The 18,811-nt window shown below is 33.9% G+C and overlaps 1 protein-coding gene and 1 pseudogene across 2 annotated transcripts; both read right to left on the bottom strand.

Annotated features, from left to right (window-relative positions):
- Positions 1-466: 466 nt before the first annotated feature.
- On the bottom strand, positions 467-4,427 carry LOC149518414 (xanthine dehydrogenase 1-like). The gene is made up of 5 exons (XM_089762097.1): positions 4,266-4,427; positions 3,420-3,554; positions 2,352-2,588; positions 1,617-1,790; positions 467-961 (listed from the first exon to the last, which is right to left on the bottom strand). Exons 1-5 carry the CDS (start codon positions 4,362-4,364, stop codon positions 719-721), a joined length of 888 nt encoding a protein of 295 aa, XP_089618223.1. The 5' UTR covers positions 4,365-4,427; the 3' UTR covers positions 467-718.
- Positions 4,428-5,331: 904 nt separating this feature from the next.
- LOC111284318 (xanthine dehydrogenase 1-like) lies at positions 5,332-18,224 on the bottom strand (annotated as a pseudogene). The gene is made up of 8 exons (XR_016342576.1): positions 18,161-18,224; positions 17,685-17,822; positions 15,674-15,773; positions 15,457-15,561; positions 13,270-14,759; positions 12,559-12,801; positions 7,641-7,906; positions 5,332-6,620 (listed from the first exon to the last, which is right to left on the bottom strand). The product of XR_016342576.1 is annotated as a xanthine dehydrogenase 1-like (transcript).
- Between the last annotated feature and the right edge of the window lie 587 nt (positions 18,225-18,811).

The raw sequence follows: 18,811 nt of genomic DNA, 5'->3' as shown, positions 1-18,811 counted from the left end.
GATATACATATCATTTAATATAAAATTTAATTATTTATTAATTTTATTTTGAAAATATTCAAACATAGTTGAAAAGCTACCCAATACTAACTGTAACTTCCTTTTTTACCTATTTTTCTTATATTTTAACTTATTTTTTCCTTTCACTCACGTAGTGTTGTGTCAAAATCTAATGTGTGTGTGTGTATATATATATATATATATATATATATATATATATATATATATAGATAAACTTAATATACCAAGTGCCTTCCAACATAATATTTAATTTCGTGTCACATCTTGATTTGTCAAAATTTTCATTAAGCTGGGGCTTTTCGTATAACCATAATATTGCACCTTGATTGGTTAGGCCCAAAACAGACATATAAGAATGAATGACGTATACAATTATTGTTTCTCATGACACATTCCATAGGATGAAAGTATTGGGTGGAGAAACATCTTCCTATCCCGTCTCTTATCGTGCTGGATATGAATTAATATCACGTCTAAATTCGAATGTCATTTAGACAAATAGTTTTATTAAATTTTTTTTTAAAGGATATCATGTTCAAGGGTCATGTCGTATTACAATCCCATGCGTATTTATTTTCTTAATTGCACAGTTTGTATTTTTATTCAAAATAATTACGTGACAATGTTACATCAATGATGGCGTAACTAGAAACTACGCCTGCAATGGTATAAATGAATAGCAACAGCAACTGCCATCTCAAACACTAAGCTTAGGATGGAAATCAGAGCTTATGAATGGTGCTTTAAATTCATCAAGACAAGCAATCTTGATTCGCTCAGGTGTTGTAGGATTATCAAGCGGAAACCACTCGGTATGCCCTGTTTCTGCTCTAGAAGCTATGATGGCATCTTTGATGGCGAATAAAACAGCTGAAGCCAGAAAAAATGGAGGCTCACCAGCTGCTTTAGATGAATAAATGGCTTTTACATTTGGATTACCCTGTCCACCAAATAAACATGTAAACAACGACTTTAAATTATCTAGAATTGAATAAGAGCTAAATCTGAAATCATATCCTATGCTGAAAAACCATTAATTCCTCCTCTTCCATCATCTACGATGTTTAGGATAATATTAAATCAACTAAGTAGTTTTTTTATCTATTTTATTATCCATAATATTGTCTAAAAAATAATAAAATTTCTTAAACAAACATGTATTTTGCGTCCACAATATGCTCTAACAATCTTTAAATTTTTTGTGTGAAAGGGAAAATTACAGTGCTAGCCGCTACGCCATGGATTGTATATGGTTAAGCACAGATAGACAACTCTCACTAGTTCTACCATCCCTTTAAACCTTTGTAGCGACGACTAGCATCCTTAAACAGTAACAATTTCTCTTGCCTCACATCTAATGGCCAGTCTGGCTTCCCGATGCAACTCATTCTTCCCTGATATCTTACTTTATACCATATGATTTATATGGTGGTAATGGCGGTAATGGTAAGTAACTCACACAACAAAATTAAAGAGAGAGAGAGAGAGAGACAAAGGGTTGGGGAGGGAACAAAGTGAACAATAATAAGATACCAGTTCATACCGACATATTAAGGCAGGGTGACTACTTTAGAAGCTGCTAGCAGCAACGTTACCTTCAATAGAGAAACATTGAACTTGAATGGTACATCATTTAAAAAAGGAATTTTGTAACTTCCAGGTCCATATGTGTACAAGCGACCAGGTGGAATCCACTTATGAGCTGAATCTCCCCACTTAAGTTCTTCCAAGGCAACCCAACCCAGACCTCGAATAAATGTTCCTTCAACCTGCATTAAAAATTTGTATAACATACAAAAACATTAGCTTGTCAAAAAGAAAAAGTTACAGACCGGAAGTTATTGACCTGTAATTAAACAAATACTCATGCCCCAACCAGACTATTTGTTTTTTGTCTCTCATTTTGATTAGGGATTTCATGCTATCCGAGGGTACTTTTTTTTAGAGATTATTATCCTAGAACATCATGTTTTAATTAGCCTGCCTTGCCAGAAACAGCATTACTAATTTTTTTAATAAAAAGAAGCACATAGAACACTAGTAATTACTTCTAGGCTCGATCCATATCTGAATGACTATTTCTTCCCTTTATACATATATAAGTACAATCATATATGCTTACATGTATTAAATTACTTCTTGAAAACAATATTCTTAATAAATGACATGAACTTTCAGAATCTCAGAACAATTACATATCTGATAAAAGCTCAGGGGACGCTCATATTAGCGTTCTTTTCTTGCAGTTCTCAAGGTTAATAAACATTACACCTTGGAAAGTACAATTAAGTTCAAATCACAGTCTAATTAAAAGGAAGAAAGGGAATAACCTGACCAACATCAATTGCTGGATTGAAAGAATATCCCAGATCCATGAATATATTTGTTGTTCTTGTGTGGAAATCTCCAGTCAATGTGTCAATTTCAACCTCAGTGAATGCAGCCCCATTTGTAAAATAATTGATTGGCTTTCCTCTACCGACGCTCCAATCAAAGCCAATATCAGGCGTAATATAAAATCCATGGGCAGAAAGGTCTATTCGCTCCAAGTAACATGCGGTGGCCAGCTAGGTAAAATTATAAGGAAAGCAAAACAATATTGTCACATGCAAAGCTCATAACTAAAGAGGATCCTATCATATTCTTGTAAATATAAAGAACCCGAGTGATGAATAGTGAAAACTTATCAATCTGTGCAATGAAAAATATGGCACTCTTTATTAAATTTATTTAAATTAGAAATAAATAACTTATGCTTTCGTTACCTTTAGACAGAAGAGCAGTTGTACATTAGCAGTTTTAATAAAATGATCAAACATATGCCACTAGCTCAGTTTCCTTTCTAAAAATCAACCACCTCAATATTGACTTGCATTTCTTTACTAAATAACCATGTCAGCCAATGTCCACTAAGGGCCAAATAACCTTAATAAACTGAAAAAAATTATAAATCCCAATGCCCACTACTCCAAAACACACATATGGATATAAGAGCTCGTACAATTTGTAGAATGATAAATGAAAGACCAAAACCAAAAATTTGTAACATCAACTTTCCCTACAAAATAAATCATTCTGGACATACTAATCTTAGCTTAACTTTTGGCCTCAATAACTATGGAATCAAGTAAAGTGTACCAAAGTTAATGAATGCCAATCATGGTAAAGCCCACATTATTAACTCCATCATAGTAACAATTTTCTTACAAAAAGCAGCAAGAGAAGGAATTAAACTATCAATTTTCTCCACAACCTCCCTCCATAAATGTTTGCCACTATTCAATGGAAGTAGTTCGGGAATATAGAGTTCTAAAGAAAAGAAACTGTGTTTATAAAAATGTAGAATGTTGACAATAATATGCAGTAATTTATATGCAGAATTACAGAAAAAACAATGCCTCACCAAATGAACTAAAATTACGTTGAGAAGCAATAGACTCCATCCGTGCCTTTATCTGCTCACATGCATCCAAAACTGCAGCTGCATACATATCAGAACTAGCAGAAGCTGTTGTTGGAGAAGCATTCGGAACCTAACCAGCAGAAGACAGATGCAATAAGACATCAGGCAATAGTTTATCATGAAAATGGTTATTTAATGTTCGAAAGATAGATGACTAACATAAACAGAAACTAATATCATCTAATGATGAGAGAACACAATTCTTAATTGAAAAGCAAAGCTTTTATGTATTCTCTGAAATTAGCGATAATGCAAATTTTAATTTTCTAGATTAGTTTTTAACCCACATCTTAATATATCATTTCATGTTTTAACTACAAAACTGGTGATTAAAATATATATGGCAGTTGATGGTAATGCAAGGACTTAAATACTCTATTGGAATGGATCGACAGAAAAAGACCCCGAAATATTTCAAGCAGGGGAAACAAAGAGAAATCTCTCTTCATATTAGGGTGCTATTAAAATTTATATCATCAATTCCTTGGTGACACCACTGACCCCTCCTAAAATATATCCACAATTTTTGCTCTCACAAACACATGATACATAGGCCTGCTTTCTAAATTGTATTAGATTCAGTCTTAGTAATTTCTTATTCCATGGTTCAATTGTCTTGCTGAGGCCAAGGAACCATGGAGGGCTACCACGTAGATAAACAAGCTTGTGAAGACCAGCCACCAATAATAAGGCAATGTTTGCACCAAATAGTTAGCAAATGGTAAATCTTCAGTAAATCACCAAAAGAAAGAAGTGCCACATTCCAATATTAGCTTACTACCTTGTCAGTACTAGTCTCTGATATAAAGACAGAACTGAGAGAGATATTGAAGGCAGTTGCAGCAACTTGAGCAACTTTTGTATGTAAACCTTGCCTCATCTCAACGCCTCCATGTGTAACTAGAACAGTTCCATCAGTGTAGACATTAACAAGAGCTCCTGCCTACAGTGATTAAGAAGATATTTACACAATCAAAATTCTGACCATTAACATGATTCTGAAAGAAATAAATTGTCATAAAGAAAACTGTAATACACAGAAAACACATCTGGCATCTCTCGTATATTATGTAAATATATAGCTTTTTTATTTTGTATATCGTTTTCCTTTTAAGCAGAAAAACTGTACTCTCATGCCAAGAAACAGAAATACATGTTCGTGTACATCAAAACAGATGGGACAAAGACTAAGTTGTCCATTGTACACTTACCATATCCCTGAAATGTCTAAAGTTCAAATCAGGAATTCAGGACCCAATCATATTTCCAAGACATTGTAAGCCTTTCAATTCTATTATTCCATTTAAAATTGAGCAAAAAATAAGAAATTATCAGGAATGAAACTTTGAAAAGTTGCACTGCACACAAAATTATATTTCCTAGCTACATGTATTAAAGTGGTGATGAAGAAAATCCTCTATCGTTTAAATTTGAGGTACCCTGGTCACATAAATATAACAAGGGCCTCTCCACCTATAGCCAATTGATTTTAAGTTTGATGCCTATCCTAAAATTTAACATGTAGAAACATAGTTGAAACTGAGAGACTGATTCTTGGAATCAACCATATCAGCAGTCTTTGAAAGTTAACAAAGACATTTATCAGCTTAAAATACTGTAAAAAAAAAATCCATGACTGAACCAAAATTCTGCGTAAAGAGAAAGTTAGGAGTAAGAAAAAGGGAGGGGGGGGGGGGCAGGTGAGAATTATGATGAATCAGGTGGCAGCAGATTCACTTATGATTCATAACAGGGACTCTTACGTTTTACTGTCCATGATATATGAATCTATTACAAAGATGTATGCTTAAAATGTGCTTTACATCCACCATCTACTGCTGCTCCCTGCTATGCATTAGTGGCAGATTAAACAACATACACACACATTATTCCTCAATATATCAATGAAACAAATATAGTTCAGCAAAAATCATAGATGCAAAAGCCCACAGAAGAGACAACCCTTAATAAATAATTTCAAATGTTACCTAATTCATGAACTTAGTTGTAAAGGATATGCCAAATTTTGTTGGAAACATAGCAAGACCATGCTTCTTCCGCCAATTGAAAAGATTAAATTCATCGACTTCTTCTCAAACCTTCAGAAAGCCACAAGATAATTTCAGCTCATTCCACATCTGAGCCTGAGTACAGTGTTCTAGTTGTTGACCATAATGCAATATTGATCCTTCACCTTAAAAGTTAATCTCCTGATCAAATTTCCAATAATGAGCCCTGACGTCATTTTTGAACTGCAATACTATTGGCAGTAATAAAGTAACATAAATATAAAAACTTACCCTAATCTCTTCCGGACTCTTGATAAGTTCAAAAGCAATTCTTTAAATCCAATTCTCAGCTATAAGTATACCTTGAGGACCACCAAACCCCAGGAATGCAGTGTTACTTAGAAAATTAGTAAAGCAGACACTTCCAAAAATTCTGACATTTGGCATCTCATAGACATTGTCTGAGTGAAACTTAGCACGTTCAAGTACAACAAGAGACAGATCAAGTGAATTTCCAGCATTATTGTAGATTGAAGATCGAAAGCCAGCACTTTTTCCTTTTTTGTAAACCCAACCTAGATGAAGTAATTTTATTCTACTGTTATGCTACTCCATGATAAAAATGATGACAAGCTCATAAACATGCAAACATAATGCATGTAACTGATGGAAGTCAGCTGAGTCAAAAATTGATGTTAGGAACAACTGGTAATATATTCAAAGATGTTCTGGCCATAAGGCCTTTCCCCTTCCTATTTTTTTGACAATTAAAATATATAAACACAAACCGAAAAAAAAAAAAAGAAAAATAAATATACCAAACTAATACAATATTGAAATGTTTCCATAGACTGATCCACCAAGTTAATCCACTTAGTAGTCAGTACCTTGTACTTTCCAAGAAAGCTATGGTGCTGCCTTGATGTCATCATGTCTATATCTCTATCTTGTGTTAGTTTCACTGGCCTATTCATCAGATAAGATGGGACAGCAGCAGCAGAAGCAAGGAAAGCTGATCGAGTCTCCTTTCCACTAAATCCACCACCAATCCATTTAGTTTTACAAACTACTTTCGACATTGGAAGACCAAGAACATGAGAAACATATTTCTGGTGCTTCCAAGGGGCCTGCATACAAATAGTGACAAAATTACATTATTCCCCCCAAAAATAATAAAAAGATAAAAAATAGAAAACATTAGATAAAGCATGTACTCCATAGAGACACTTGACAAAGCATCCTACAAAACTTTTAGGTTAGGAACTATAACAATTGTTTAATAAATTTGTTAAACATAGGAATAAACAAGGGCCACCATGAGCAAAACATACAAAATGAACACAGATATTCGGAAAAAAATAACAAATACACATGGGAAAACCAAATAAGACAAGCACGCCAAATGGGACATAACTACAAGCTTGATATCTAACCAAAACACACTCAAATTTAGGACCTGTAACTGTTAAATAGACACACCAAATAGAAACATGACCTGAAGCTGGGAAGTGCAAAAAATTAACTCTGCATTAGAACCTCTGTCCAAAGAGTTAGGAACTAGAGCAGTATGGCATTTAGTCGAGCATGGTTCTGAAATATCAGTCATATTGAAACTCAGACAGACCTCTGAAGTCACAAGTATTCCTACATTCTACTGAGTTCTATATCTTGAATTTGGTGGCTCTACATGTTGAGGAGAATTGGTGGTTTTATGAGTCAGTATATAGGCACAACAGTGGCAACCAACATGACTCAGTAAACAATTGCTGACCAAAAGTAGTGATCACCAATCAACAATATCCATGCCTATCGTTTCATGCTAAGTCATAGAAAATTGATGCATTGGTTCAAAATTTACAATGGCCTAACAACATTAAATGGTATATAATAAGTCATTTCTGAACCTTGCAGCTATTTTTTTTTTCCAAATTTCCCCTACTGTCATCCACACTTCCACCTATATGAATTCCCAGTATTTCGAATAATCTAAATCAGTAACTCTCATAATGAAATATTAAATTTTATACACAATTTGAGTTGAGATAGGGACTCGTATGAGTTTATCATATTTTATCTAATCCAATCAAACCAAGGCAGATGAATAAAAGAAATATAGGAAATTAATTTCTAAGTTTTGGTATTCTTACTTGAGTGGATGAAATCATATGAACATCATTGCCACCATCCATGGTCCAAACTAAGCTGCTCTGGGGCTCCAAGTAGAAGTGCTCCTGACCACCCACTTGAACTTTTCCCACTATGATCTTTTCACATTGATCTGATTGAAAACAGAGATCTATATCCCCTTTTCTCAGAAGCTTCTCCGAATTGGGAGCTCTTCATATTCCACATGAACTTTTCCGGCTCCTAGTTTTGCATTTTCATGCGTATCAGCCACAACAACTCCTATAACCTGTATAAATTAGCAATGTGTTTACAAAACATATCAAGAAATTGATTTGACTCTCCCTGCATTATGGATGAGTTGATTATTGAATTTTAGCCAAAAAAAGTTGTCTCAAGCCTCCCCCAGTAATTGCATGGATGTCACATCTTCTGATGTACATCTAGTAATAAAAGGTTGAAGTTTGGTTTCAATTGCTTTCTTAAGCACATAAGCAACCCTTTCTGCTCTCTCAAGGTTTGCCAAGTTTTGCCACTAACAATGGTTTAACTATATATATATATATATATATATAGTTGTGGAAAAACTAAGAAATAAATCAGTGTGAAAACTGAATGTATATTGAAAAACTGCTTATTCAGAATTATACAAGAATCTTAGGTTTATATACAACTAACTAGGGATTAAATTAGGAAACTAAATCTTCCTAAAAAACTAATCCTATAATTGAGGGATTGTCTATCCTAATTTTACAGATACAAATACTTAATTCTAAAGATACAAATATAAATATACAGATTACAAGATTACAACCAGCTGTAAATAAGTTTTTCCCACACTCCCCCTCAAGCTGATGAATAGGTGTTTTCCATTCCCAACTTGGAAATAATTTCTTGAAATGTGGCACTACTGAGACCTTTAGTCAACACATCTGCAAGTTGACCCTTGGTTGATACATAAGGTGTACAAATCAACCCACTGTCTAGTTTCTCCTTTATGAAATGCCGGTCTACTTCAATGTGTTTTGTTCTGTCATGTTGCAAAAGATTGTGTACAATGCTTATTGCAGACTTGTTATCATAGTAGAGTCTTATTGGTCCATCCCACTTGATCTTCAAGTCTTATAGGATAATCTTTAACCATAGTAGTTCACAAATTCCTTGAGCCATTGCTCTGAACTCTGCTTCAGCACTTGATCTTGCCACCACATTCTGTTTTTTACTCCTCCAAGTCACAAGATTACCACCTAAGAAAGTGCAGTAGCCTGAGGTGGATCTTCTATCAGTTACTGAACCTGCATAATCAGCATTTGTATATACTTTTAGAACTAACCCCGAATTTCTTTTGAATAAGATACCTCTCTCAGGATTGGCCTTCAAATAGTGCAATATACGGTAGACAGCCTGTAGGTGCACTTTTTTAGGACTATGCATAAATTGACTTACCATACTCACAGCATATGCTATATCAGGTCTAGTATGTGAGAGATAAATGAGTCTTCCAACTAGTCTTTAGTACATCTCTCTATTTACAGCAGCATCTTCATTAGCTTCTCCAATTTTATGATTAGGATCTATAAGAGTATTTGCAGGTTTACATGCAAGCTTCCCAGTTTCCTTCAGAAGATCCATCACATATTTCTATTGTGAGATGAAAATACCATGCCGTGAGTGAGCTACTTCAATTCCTAGGAAGTATTTCAATCTCCCTAGCTCTTTTATCTCAAATTCTCTAGCCAAATACTGTTTTAGAGATTCTCTCTCTTTTTCATCATCTCCAGTTACAATTACATCATCAACATACACTAATAGAACTGTGACTCTCCCTGAATTAGAGTGCTTGATAAACAATGTGTGATCTCATTGGCTCTGTTTATATCCCATTGCTAGCATCACTTTGGCAAATCTCCCGAACCAAGCTCTAAGAGACTGTTTAAGGCCATATAAAGCTTTTTTCAGCTTACATACTTTGTTTGCTTCTAGATGACCTCCAAATCCCGGTGGAACCTTTATATATATTTCTTCTTCCAAATCACCATGTAGAAAAGCATTCTTTACATCAAATTGTTGAAGCTACCAATTGTAATTTGCAGCCAATGATAACAAAATCGTAACTGTATTCATCTTGGCAACTGGAGCAAAGGTTTCCTGGTAATCCACTCCATAGGTTTGAGTGTAGCCCTTAGCCACTAACCTGGCTTTATACCTTTCAATAGTACCATCTATCTTGTATTTTATAGTGAAAACCCATTTACACCACTGAATTTTTTCTTTTAGGCAACTCTACCAGTTTCCATGTCTGATTTTTCTCTAAGGCCTCCATTTCTATTTTCATGGCTTGCCTCCATTTCTCACTAGATAATGCCTCGGATAATATAGTTGGAATAGAAATAGTGTTTAGGCTCACAAGAAAATTTTTATGGGATGGTGAGAATTTTTCAAATGACATAAAATTAGAAATTGGGTATAATGGATGCTTGGTACATTCTCTGGTTCATTTCCTAATGGCAATAGGCAGATCATAATCACTAGTTATAGTTTTAGGAGATTCATGCTCATTTTGAGAAACAAAGTCAAAAACTGTAGTTACCTCATTTTCAGAGTTAGGATCAGGTTCTTGGACTGGCATTGGTTCAGGATCTGAAACTTTCCTTCTTGAGTACACCTGTAATTCTTTCATAGAATCTAGAACAATATTATCCTTTGTCACATCTTTCGTATTTGGAATGGGTTCAGACTTAAATTTAGCGTTTGACTTGGTCTCAGCAGAAACAGGTTTTGACTTAGAAGAATTAATGGGTGTAAATGTTGAAGAATGGGGCAAATCAAGCAAAAAGAAGTCTTTATCCTTATCTTCCATGAATGAAGTCTCCCCCTGAAGATAAGGTTGAGTAAAAAATGGTTTATTTTTTTCAAAAATGACATCTACAGACAGAATTTTTTGGTAGGAGGATGATAGCACTTATATCCTTTTTGAGTTGAAGAATACCCCCACAAAAATACACTTAATCGCTCTTGGATCCAACTTTCTCCTGTTATGACTGTGAACATGAACAAATGATGTACAACCAAATATCCTAGGTGTGAGATTGTTTGTGGTATTGAGGTTGGGATAAAATTGTGAGAGTAGTTCCATAGGAGTTTTAAATCCTAAAACTCTTGAAGGTAACCTATTTATAATGTGTGTGGCAGTGAGAACAGCTTCCTCCCAGTAAGATTTAGGGACATTTGCTTGAAAAAGAAAGGCTTAGGTTGTGGCTAGTAAATGGCTATTTTTCCTCTCTGTCACTCCATTCTGCTGTGGAATATTAACACAAGATGACTTATGGATAATCCCCTCTTTTTGGAAATAGGTGGATAGACTTGAAAAAGAAAGGCTCAGGTTGTGGCTAGTAAATGGCTATTTTTTCTCTCTGCCACTCCATTCTGCTGTGGAGTATTAACACAAGATGACTTATGGATAATCCCCTCTTTTTGGAAATAGGTGGATAGACTCTGGTTGAAGTAGTCTCTTGCATTATCAGACCTAAATCTCTTGATTCTCACTCCAAATTGATTTTGGATCATGTTTTGAAAGCTTAAAAACACACTATTCACATCTGATTTAGATTTAAGTAAAAAAACCCAAGAGACCCTGGTACAATCATCTATGAATGAAACAAACCATCTCGCACTAGAAATATTAGAAATTGTAAAAGGACCCCAAATGTCACTATGAATCAAGTAAAGGGGAGTAGAACTTTTTTTGTTATTGATTGAAAAAGACACACGTCTATACTTTGCAAGTTCGCAAACATCACAATGAAAATCTTCAACATTTAATCTTTTGAACAAAGAAGAAAACATATTTCTCAAGGTTTCAAAAGAAGGATGTCCAAGACGAAAATGATAAAGCCAAATTTTGTCTTTATTGGAAGATTTTTCAGAAAGAAATGACAAAGGTAAACTATTCTTGATACTACTTGTGTTATTTGATGTCTCAAGATAGTATAGTCCATCCTTCTCCTTAGCAAGTCCAATCATCTTTCCCAAACTCTAGTCCTAAAATTCACAATAAGAGGGATAAAAAGTTACTTTGCAATTCATATCTCTAGTAAGTTTTTGTATAAATATCAGATTAGTAGACAATCCAAGAACATGAAGAATATTTTTTAGAACAAACGAGGGATTAACTTGAACATCTCCTAATTCTGCTACTATGGTAAGTGAACCATCTGCAACAATAATTTTTTTATTACTAGGACACAGATTATATGTACTAAACTTTTGTGAGGAATGTATCATGTGGTCTGTGGCTCTTGAGTCAATGACCTAAGAACTCGTAATAAACTTAGCCGAGACATTTAATCCATGAGAACCGAAAGCTTTACCTGAATTAGAAACCTTACCCAAAGAACATACCATAGTAGGCTTTTCAAGGATTTTCAATAAGTTTCTCAACTTTTCAATCTTTTCCCTGTCGAACTCTCCTTGTTTCTGAGACATCTGTAGTACTCCAGTGATTTTCCCAGTTAACATTTCCTCAAATTGAGTGATAGTGATATCTTTCTTTGAAAGGGTTCGGCAATGAAGGCCTAAACAGGATTCGACAATGAAGGCCTAAAAAAGTCAGCAATGAAGATTGAAAATTTTGCTTCCCAAGAAAAGCCTAAAGCTCTCATACTATGTGGAAAAACTAAGAAATAAATCAGTGTGGAAACTGAATGTATATTGGAAAACTGCTTATTAAGAATTATACAAGAATCTTAGGTTTATATAGGGGTTAAACTAGGAAACTAAATCTTCCTAAAAAACTAATCATATAATTGAGAGATTGTCTATCCTAATTTTAGAGATACAAATACTTAATTCTAGAGATACAAATATAAATATACAGATTACAAGATTACAACCAGCTGTAAATAAGTGTTTTCCCACAATAGTATCCAATAAGCTTTTTACCTGCCCCACAGAAGTGACAAATTCTGAAGCAAATAGCTCCTCATCCATAACAACTGGTCCAATTTTATTATTACCAGGAACATCCTTGGCAAAGAAGATGCCAGCAAATCCAGGTGAAGACTTGGCACCTGAATCATCTATGGATAATATTCAAGCATGAGGCTTTTTGCTCAAAATTAGTGCTGCATGCAAACCATTAGGAGGCATCGGTGTATCATCAGTATATTCTGCCTCTCCGGTAACCTGGAAAACATGATACATAAACAATTGCATGAAGATAATCTTGTAGACAAAACTCAACCAAAGAATAAGCATCAGAAGCACTTAGTCAATATCTGTTAACAATTAGGAGATGTGTAACAGTGGGAAAGAATATTATCCAACCCATTGAGGACTAATGATATGTCAAAATGACCTGAGTACAAAAAAAAAGAAAGAAAAAAAAAAAAACCAAAAACTTGACATGGTAGGTGATCATCTCAGCCATTAACCAGTACAACAAGAAAAATTTTCATATACATAGGTTAACGCATGCGAGCATCAACAGCAGAGGTACACACATGTGAACAGTAGCAAAACACCAGAAACAAGCATAACTTTAAAAGAAAAAGTAACACCCTTAATTTTGAACTCTCCACTTAAAACCGGTTTAAAATATCCTTGAAATTACAAAACCAGTACCATGGATTATAGCATTGTGAATTCACATACCTGAAGCCTGGAAGATAGATGAACCTCTGGTGAACCTACAGATGTTCCATGTTTCTTGATTTCATAGTCCTGACTTGCAACTAGTGGTATTATAGCTGACAAATGTGATGATGATACATCTTGCTTAATAGATTTATTTCCATGAATTTGATGTGAAACCAAAAGGAAAAATTTAAAGAAGAAGCTAAGGGTCAAAGATTTTTGAACTCCACCATCCCACCGGAAGCATCTTCCTTGTGCACAATATCGGTTCATAAGACATTCAAAGCACCCTGTTGCACATCCTGGTTCCATTTCTTTCCAATTAAAAATTCTTTTGTTTTAATTGCACATAAAGAGAGAGGTGCCACCCCACCATAAGCAACTGATGCATCTGAAACAACCCACTCTTCACCTTCTTCTTCCAGCCAGACATGCATTCCAGCATTCACAATGGCAATATCAGCATCCCTTCTATGAGATTGTTTAAATTCTTTGACATATTCAAAAGGCCTACTCGAGGGTAAGAATACTGCCAATAATATTTCATCCCCTGCCAAATCCACTTTACGGTAGCCAAGGAAGAAATTTTCTGCCAGAGCAGTTCTAATATTCCCATTGCAATTAATGATTTGAAACTTTGCTCTTGCAGCCATCCAAAGAAGGTTTAAGTCTGAAATTGGACTAGCCGTACACACATTTCCTCCAACAGATGCAACATTTTTTATTTGAGTCCCAGCAAACTACTTCAACTGTTTAATGAAGGCTTTGCATGCTGATGTTTCATTAGCAGGATGTTGAGTTACAACCTCTCTAAATAAATTCAAGAGTTCAGTCAGTCTTACTGCTGCACCTATCTCTATCCCATCTTCATTGACATTTAACATGTTGAGTTCAGGAACATGTGCAACAGAGATCAAAACTTGATATGGCATTCTCTTCAGTCTCATCTCAATACCAACCTCAGTATTATCTATCAACAATTTCGCTTTTGGGTATTTCTGCTTCAATTCAAGCACGTGTTTAACCATTAAGGGATGATACCATTTAAGCCCTCCCATTCCACTCAAATTTAAAGGAGTTAATTTCCTTAGTAACAGCTGAGGAGGAAATATAAGTTCTTTATCTGTATATGTGCTTCCATCTACCTCACTGTACAAGATAGGTTTATACCTAGTACTACAAAGAGTTTGGCCATTGGTGTCTATATCCTTTACAGTTTGTGATCAACATGAACAGGGTTTACCCATTGAAAGACAAACAAACTCACCATCCTGAAGGCTAAGTGAAGATATATCTGTATATAGTGCATCATTGGTTTTGGAAAAAACTTGAAATGCATCAACAATTGGTCTATAACCAGTGCAGCGACATAAGTTTCCAGCAAGAGATTCTTCGATTTGCTCTTCATTAGGAGGTATTTGACTAGACCACAACAATGCATACAATGACACGATAAATCCAGGAGTGCAAAATCTACATTGGGAGCCATGAGAACGAGCCAACGACTCCTGCAGAAAAATTAAAGCCACAAAATATGAAGAACACATATAAGGAACAACATAACATAGGAGAGGCAAGATGGAGAAAGAAATATTAGGAAGCAAAGAGTCAATTTGAAGAGGGAAGAAGAAAACTTAATAAATTGCATTTTCTCTTATTAGAGACAAAAGGGCACAAAACAAATTAGTTGACCATTCTTCATTGAAGGATTATTGTTGGTTTTTATAGCATACTTCATATTTAAGTTCATATCATTCGAACCATCTATTCATTCTTCTCATCTTTCCCGTGACTTTAACAAGATTTTCTTCATGTCTAAGTTTTATGAAAAAACAGAATTTAGAAGCATCATGGTTTTATAGTTTATCCAATTAGACATCTAATGAAATAGTAAGATTCAAGTTTTATAAATAGCTTGTGTATATTGATTTTGTAATTAAAATGCAATCAGCAACCTTGATTGCAATTGAAAAGTTCAAGTAAGACTCTGAAGAATAGCACAGTATACACCCCAAGACAACAGATGAATACTGAATATTCTCACATTTGCCACAAGCAATCAAAATAGTCATTCACTCTATCAATACCATCTAGGAGCCATACAACCAAAATAGAGTTCCTCACAAGATTTAAGCCAATGAAATATATTAAAAAAATAAAAGGCACCATTAAGAGCAATCCCAAAAAAGAAGAAGCAAATATTACTTGTATGGGATGCAAGCCACTTTTGCGGTTCCCAACTCCCTCCACTGTAATAACATTCCTTCTACTGAATAAAGAGGAGCCAAGCATGCATTGACAGCATAATGCCCGAAATAAGATTTTCAAAACGTCTATCTTATGCAGATTCTGGGAAATGATGGAAAGCATTTAAATTATAGCATTATAAAAATTTGAAAGAAAGAAGGGGATAGAAAGACTCATACATTTCTTCAACTTTCTATCATAACGAGAAATAATCACTAAACAAGCCCCACAACCACCTTCACCACAGCCAAGCTTTGTTCCTGTCAATCCAATGTCTTTACCAACAAAATGAACTCAGATTAGTTTTTGCTACTCTACTACCATGTGACAACACTAAAAGAAAAACACATAAAAAAAAAAAAAAAGAAAAGAAAAGAGAATGGTGAAAAAAGAAAACCTTGAACATCCTACACAAGAATCTAGTCCTTACAAGCATTAAAATTTCAATTAAACAGAAAAAATAAAAAAATAAAAAAATAAAAACGGAAACCAAATATAAATGTTTGCCACCAAATAACTTCAAGTTCAGTCAGAGGATAATGCAAAGTTAGCCAAAAGAAAGTTGATGACCTCAATAGAAAGAAACGAACTCAGAAAACCATCATTTGTAAAGTACATAAAGCTGGTAGTAACCACAAACCAAAGCTAAATCTCATATGATAAGTTTCCACAAAGAAAAAAAAATTAGGTAATTTCTAAAATAGGTTTCTTAAATAAATTAATGTTCTAAAGATAAATTGCTTTTTGCAGTTCCACTAACAGAACCACACTTGACATCAGATATGCGTAAAAGTTGATATTTAAAAGTGAAGAACATACATATCTCAAATTAAAGAACCATTAAAAGTCAGAACACTAACTTCTCCTCCAAAAGAAAACCGATTATCTGTTAGAAGGTAATTCTCAACTCATGGAAAATATTAGAAGCTTATGACAGAGCACAACAGAAGCAGAATAACAAGGAAAGTTAGGATTGACTTGAGTTATTGAGTTGGTTTACTTATTTGTTAAGTGAAAGAAGTAGAGGTCAATGTGGCTTTTACTCTTAGGTGTATCCAGTAAACTTGAACATGAGCTGGCAATTAAACTGTCTAGTAATAACGGTCTAGAAGTCCTATCCATAAGTGTATCTTGTATTTTGTTATTCTGGAATGAAGTATTTCCCTGCATCCCAACAATATCGACTTGGTGAATACGAAACAGAGTTTGAACATTAACTTCCCGATAAAATGCTCGATGAATTGAAAGTACACATAGCAAAACACTTTATAGACAAGTCGAAATAAAGGAAAAAGTCAACAAAAACAAAAAAGGAAAAAGCCCAACCAGATCTTTTAGCTTGTCAGTAACTGAAGATTCAAAGTATATACTCATTTTAACACCTCTCTCCCTCACTCCAGTTTATAGGCAATCTAACATATTTCATTGACTAAATCTAGATTTCAAGTGAAAAAGTGAGGAAGACAATAATTAATTGGTGAAACAAAGCAGGCCTATCCTCAATGGCCTAATCCGTTAAATGTAGCAAGGTTTCTAGGATTTTCATTCACTCCATGCTCTTGGAAACCAAAAACATTTCATATACTTGGTTCAAGGAAACAACTAATTCTTACAAAAAAAATTTTTTTGGTAGATTGATTAACTAAGCCCTACGCCCCTACCAATCTTATGATTAACTATGCTTTAGAATATGAGTGTAATCGGAATTAATTATATTTTTTGAACTTCGTCTTTTTTCTTTTTTTCAATTTCCTCTATTTTCTTGGAAACTACCAACACGTCACTAATTGAAATTAAGTTCAATAACTTTTATTCATCTATCGGGGCTCCAAAAGTTTCAAACTTTATTTGCGTTGTTCTCATTCCTTTTCCTACATTTCCAATAGAGCTAAACAAAGTTCAATACTGAAATAAAGCAATCCAACACCAATCACAATACTAGAAAGATTGATGGATGCATTGAGAAAGGCTAACACAGAAGAAGTAGTACGCTTGAATAACTTAAATCCACCTCTCAAAAAACTGAAAAAAAAAAATGAAAAACACAAAACCAAAAGTAAGTTTGACCCCACAAAATACCCAAACTTCAAGTGAGCTGAGCTTGCAAGATTGTGAAAAGCCTTTCTGATCTTTTCTCTGACAATACTTTCAAAGAAACAAACAAAATCCAACAAAAATATTATTACCTCTGAGGTACTCAAGTAAACTCAAGTGAGCCAATCCATCAGGCAACACTTTGCGGACTCCATTAACGTATACAACAGCCTCCTCGGATTCCTCCACAATATGGCCCGTTTCTCTTTCGTTCTTCAAAGACCCCGTCTCTTATGCTTCTCTAAAGACAACCCAGAAACAATATTAACCCAAGATACTTGGTTGATTCAACAAAAAAATTTTAGATTCAAATTTTATTGATAATCACTTATTAAAATTATCTGCATAACTTAAAATTATTTGTTTTTAAGTTATTAAATATCACACATTTTACTTTAACCCATAAAATTGAGCAACCTCAAATTTTTTCTTATTAAAAAAAATATATTAACCCAAGATAAAATAAAAAAAATAAAAAAAAAACAAAATATTAATAGGGTTCAAATTCAATTCAATTGCTAGATCGAGGTCAAAACATAAACTTTTCAGTTTTCTGACAGAACCGTACTTTTCAACTGAATAATTGGAAGATTCTCCACCAATCGGCTAAGTAAGGGGCGTAGCAGTGACATCATCGCATGCAAAAGAATTGCTATGTCCTCCTACTGCATCCTTTATATATATATATATATATATAAAACCTGGGCTGAGCCTCGTTGCTGGTGGCTGGGTAACAAATGTAACAGTGAAAAAGCGTCATGCTTTTTTCTTTTTTCTCTATTTTTCCTTTGTAGTTCAAATTAAAAACAAAAATTAAGAAAACAAAGACAAATAAAAGGAAAATGTCCAAAACTTAAAAAAACTAAAAAATACAAAGTCCAAAAAATGACAGTTCAAAACATGTCATTTTTTAAAATTTTAAAATATAAACTTTGCTCATAAAGTTTTAATATTTGATATTTTTAAAAGTTTTTCTAAGTTATATTTTCTTGAAACAAATATATATAACAAAAACGAAACATAGAGAAATGCAACATGAAACATGAAAAACCAAATAAGGATAATGAAATTAATTCATATTTTTGTTTATTATTTTTACTTTTATATAAATTTAGTAACTCGTGACATGTGAGATGCACTAATTAATTAATTAATTTATTTTAAAATTATAATTAAAAAATAATATTAAATTTTAAACAAATATATCAACAAAATATAA

This window comes from Durio zibethinus, chromosome 6 (assembly GCF_047325235.1).
Source record: "Durio zibethinus cultivar Kanyao isolate XHJ-2024 chromosome 6, ASM4732523v1, whole genome shotgun sequence".
NCBI lineage: Eukaryota > Viridiplantae > Streptophyta > Magnoliopsida > Malvales > Malvaceae > Durio > Durio zibethinus.
This window is presented reverse-complemented; position numbering and strand designations above follow the sequence as displayed.

What these genes read in the sequence shown, in the direction of transcription:
- LOC149518414 (XM_089762097.1), bottom strand. Translation starts at nt 4,364, where the DNA reads ATGAGGCAAGGTTTACATACAAAAGTTGCTCAAGTTGCTGCAACTGCC. An exon ending in CAGCAATTGATGTTGGTCAG is followed by an intron (nt 1,791 to 2,351) that starts GTTATTCCCTTT and finishes TTTTTAATGCAG; the next exon opens with GTTGAAGGAACATTTATTCG. An exon ending in TCAATGTTTCTCTATTGAAG is followed by an intron (nt 962 to 1,616) that starts GTAACGTTGCTG and finishes TTTGGTGGACAG; the next exon opens with GGTAATCCAAATGTAAAAGC.